The sequence below is a fragment of the Canis lupus genome, unplaced genomic scaffold, assembly GCF_011100685.1.
Source record: "Canis lupus familiaris isolate Mischka breed German Shepherd unplaced genomic scaffold, alternate assembly UU_Cfam_GSD_1.0 chrUn_S2243H2443, whole genome shotgun sequence".
In the NCBI taxonomy this organism is placed as follows: Eukaryota; Metazoa; Chordata; class Mammalia; order Carnivora; family Canidae; genus Canis; species Canis lupus.
Genome location: NW_023331130.1, coordinates 46,466 through 50,301, shown reverse-complemented (window position 1 = coordinate 50,301; position 3,836 = coordinate 46,466). Strand labels below are relative to the sequence as shown.

Here is a 3,836-nt window from a genome sequence, read left to right as displayed (position 1 = left end):
AGAGGGAGAAGCAGGCTTCATGCACCAGGAGCGCAATGTGCGAATCGATCCCGGGTCTCCAGAATCACGCCCTGGGCCAAAGGCAGGCGCCAAACCGCTGTGCCACCCAGGGATCCCCAAGATTGAGTTTAAACAAAAGAGCCTGAGCTAATTCTTCCAGAAGGTTTGTTACCTTGAATTCAGAGCCCTTTTACGAGTATATAGAAAAATAAGTAGTCCCACAGTGTCAGTCGATTCATGTATTAATGAGATGAGAGCTAACATTAATGAAACTAACTCTAAAGTAGTTGACTGCCAAGCTGATTGTTAAATTGGTTATTATGGAAACAGGAGAACCAACTCACACACTTAGAAATGAGGTCCCAGACTGGAAGCACTGGGAAATGTAGCTGCTCATAATCTAAGTTAAATAATTCCTTGACAATCTGAGTAGATCTATATCAACGTGGCTGTCTTATATGTAATTTAGGGTGTTTAGTAGGAAATTATCGAATGGACTTCATGATTCCCTAGAGCTTATTTTGAGAGGTGCTAGTGAATCAGGAGGGGAAAAAATGAATGCTCAAAAAAGTCCTATTTCCATCTTACACATTTGGGGAAACTGTAAGAATATGTCCAAAGAATCTTGGTCTTCAATAGTTTTATATACAGTAATAACTAACACCATAAAATAGCACTTATTTAGATAGAATTGATGGTAGACATGGCAGTACTACATCCTTTTTACAATGTCTGAGCGTTTGTAGTACTTCAGACCTTTCCATCAGGCATCAACATTAAATATTGAATACCTCTAGAGAGTGTGAAAATAATTTTGTCTTTGGAAGTAGTTAACGTGAAGTTTTTCCGTGTGTCCCATTGGACTTTTCTAGTGATGATCCTCCTAGGATGCTTTATCAGTAGGTGTCTGGATTTTATGGACTAAAAAACTGATATTTTTTTTTACAGTTGAAACTGTAAATCATCTTTATACTTAATTTTCTATGTCCTTCATAGCAAAAAGTAAGCAAAATATGCCAAGACAAAGAATGATGGTCCCCCCACCAAACCTTGAGCATAACCGTTAAGGAACAAGAACTGTCGGAGATCTATGTGTGTGTATCTGTACGTACATCCATGCATACCTGGCAAAATTTAACAGAAATCACAATTCTGACATCATCTGTGGTTTATGTCACAGCTCTTCTCTGTCGTCAGCCTCTGTTTTTCTCTTTGGGCTTTCGTTGAAAAATACTCGGCCTCATGTCTTTCGCTCTGAGACTTTAACTGTAATCCTTGAATTCTTAATTTCAGTTCAGAAACCCTAGTCTTAGAACTCATGAGTCTTCAGATTTCCATGACTGTCACCAAAAGTTGAAAATCCTATAGGTTTGCCCTTTTTTTTTTTTTAAACTAAAGACTTAAAGAAAAAAAAAGCTTCTTTCTGTTTTGACAAATACGAGGAAGAAAGTGCAATCAGGAATACAGGTGGAAGCAACTCCTTCCGTAGCCTCCCCTTGTACCTTTAAAAGAGCTTTGTCATGTGGTTAATGATGGAGAAAGTTGACAACATGCATTGTATATGTCTGCTGTCCGCAAAGTGTATTGTGTGACCGAGCGTGGGGGATGCTGAGTGGGCGCTGGGAAGCAGCCCGAAGCGTCCTGGGGCCCCGCTCATCCAAGTCGATGCTCTGATGACATCATCGTGACAGGTGGCACCCGCGCTGCCGTGTTCACTGACCATCGCGGCCTCGGGACCTGGGAAGTCACAGGGGATCTGGGGCAGAGGCGTGTGGGGATTCTGGCCGCCCATGTGCATCTGGATGCGCTGCTGCAGCAGGGCCACGTTCGGGACCCTCTTCTGGCAGATGGGGCACGAGTGCCGCATCTCTATGGACGTGTTGGTCCGGGGAACCCCGAGGTGCATCTTCAGGTTGCCCTTGGTGGACAATGCCCGACCCCAGATCTTGCACTGGAATGGCCTCTCCCCGGTGTGGGGCCGTAATGCCTCTCCAGGGAGCTTTGGCAGCTCAAGACCCGGTGGCAAATGAGACATTCGTTGGGGTCGGTGGTGGCCTTGTCAATGTTCCCCACCAGCTGCTGTAATTTCAGGGTCTCCGACCCGGCTCGGGGTCCCACTCCCTTGGAAACCACCAACCCTCGGGGAAGTGTGGCTTGCTCCCACCCCCCCAGACAGTAGGGACCCGTCCTCACTTTCTGGGGAAGTCCCGGGCTGCAGGTCATTGGGCAGCGGGCCGCCCAGGAGGTCCTTGGGGTTAGTCCCTGAAGAGAGATTCTGAGGTAGCCCTAGACCGGGGGTCCCTGTTACAAGGACAGGTTTGCTGTCTAAAGAGAGACTCGATTCATCTACGGGGATGGCTACAGAGAGTGCATAGGGAATGCCATGGCCTGCCGACGTTTTGTCGTGGAACTTGGGAAAGAGCTGGGGGTGGGCCTCCCTGGGGATGTCCATGCAAGTGCACTTGAGGTTGCCCTGGGTGGTGAACCGGCGGCCACAGACAGAGCCCACGAAGGGTCTCTCTCCGGTATGGGAGCGGAGGTGGATCTGCAGGGAGCTATGGGCCCCAAAGCCCTGCTACAGTACTTAGGCTTGTGCTTGCAGAGGACGGCCTGTCTGGGTTTGGCCTGCCCCAGGGACACGTTCGGCGGCTTCCCCTTCCCTTTCCTGGACGGGTCTAACGCCTCGGTGGAGGAAGGGCTCTGGAGGAGCACAGAGCCCTGGGCCTGAGGTAGCAAAGCACGGGGAAGGCGCGACCTGGCGTTGGCAGCACCCGTCCGTCGGGCTCCAGGGCAAGGGTGCAGCCCGGGGAGCTGCGGGGAAGGGGTGTTCGCGTGAGGCAGCTGGGCTGGTGTCGGGCGACCGGAGACAGGCCCTGGCTGCCGACTTGCTGGTCGCAGAAAGCTGCGGGTCCCTGCTCGGCCCAGGGTCTGGAGGGGGTCACCCCCGAGTGGAGGGCGCGCAGGCCCACGTGCTCCCCGGTGGCGGAGGCCTCGGGAGCGGGATGTGCTGCAGGCGGCTGCTGCGGACGCAGGATCTGCTCCGGCCCGGGGGCTGCTGGCGCCGGCGCTGCGCCGCTCACCACCCACCCTGTGCCCCGCGGGGCTCGCAATGACCAGGTGGCGGCCGCTTTGCCTTTGGGTAGTAGCTTCCGTCCTGGGGCGCGCTCGGCAGACGGTCTCAGCCTTCAGGTCCACGACACACTCGCCCCGGCTTGTCCTTGAGCGCCCCGGCCGCCGCCCCCTCCCTGGGACCCTCCGCACCCCCTGGGCCGGCGGCGGCGGCTGAGCGCGCCCGGGGACTCTGCCCAGCCCGGCCCCTGCCATGGGTCATGTGCGCACAGCTGGGGCAGTGCGATTTGTCTCGTGTCCTAGGAACCCCGAGAAGCTGGAGAGCTCTGCACAGCATTTCTCACAGCTGCGAGTCTCCTCCCGACGAGTCCTGTGTGCAGTCCTTCGGTCCCGGGGGTGTCACTGGGCCCCGTCCTCCTACGAGTTGACGCGCTGGGGTTCCACCTGCCTGCGCCTCGAGGCGGTGCGAGCATCGGGCAGCCGGGAGGGCCTCGGTTATTTGCCCACTCCGCCACAAATTCCTGGAGTTCTTTGCTCATATTTTAATAAACAAAACAGGGTAATGGGGAAGGGAGGGAAAATAAAATAAGAAATCAGAGAGGGAGAAAAAAACATAAGCGATTCTTAACTCTAGGAAACAAACTGAATCTGCTGGAGGGGAGGTGGGTGGGGGGATGGGGTAACTGGGTGATGGGCGTCAAGGAGGGCTGTGATGTAATGAGCATTGGGTGTTACATGCACCTGATGAATCACTGATCTCTACCCCT

The 3,836-nt window shown here is 53.3% G+C and overlaps 1 protein-coding gene across 1 annotated transcript; it reads right to left on the bottom strand.

Annotated features, from left to right (window-relative positions):
- Positions 1 to 1,593: 1,593 nt before the first annotated feature.
- On the bottom strand, positions 1,594 to 3,331 carry LOC119879056 (sal-like protein 4; the record flags this gene model as incomplete). The annotated part of the gene is given in 6 exon segments (XM_038589524.1): positions 1,594 to 1,980; positions 1,983 to 2,104; positions 2,106 to 2,571; positions 2,574 to 2,855; positions 2,858 to 3,154; positions 3,262 to 3,331. Coding segments are annotated over 6 exon segments (1,624 nt in total), but the record flags the coding sequence as incomplete, so codon positions are not given.
- Between the last annotated feature and the right edge of the window lie 505 nt (positions 3,332 to 3,836).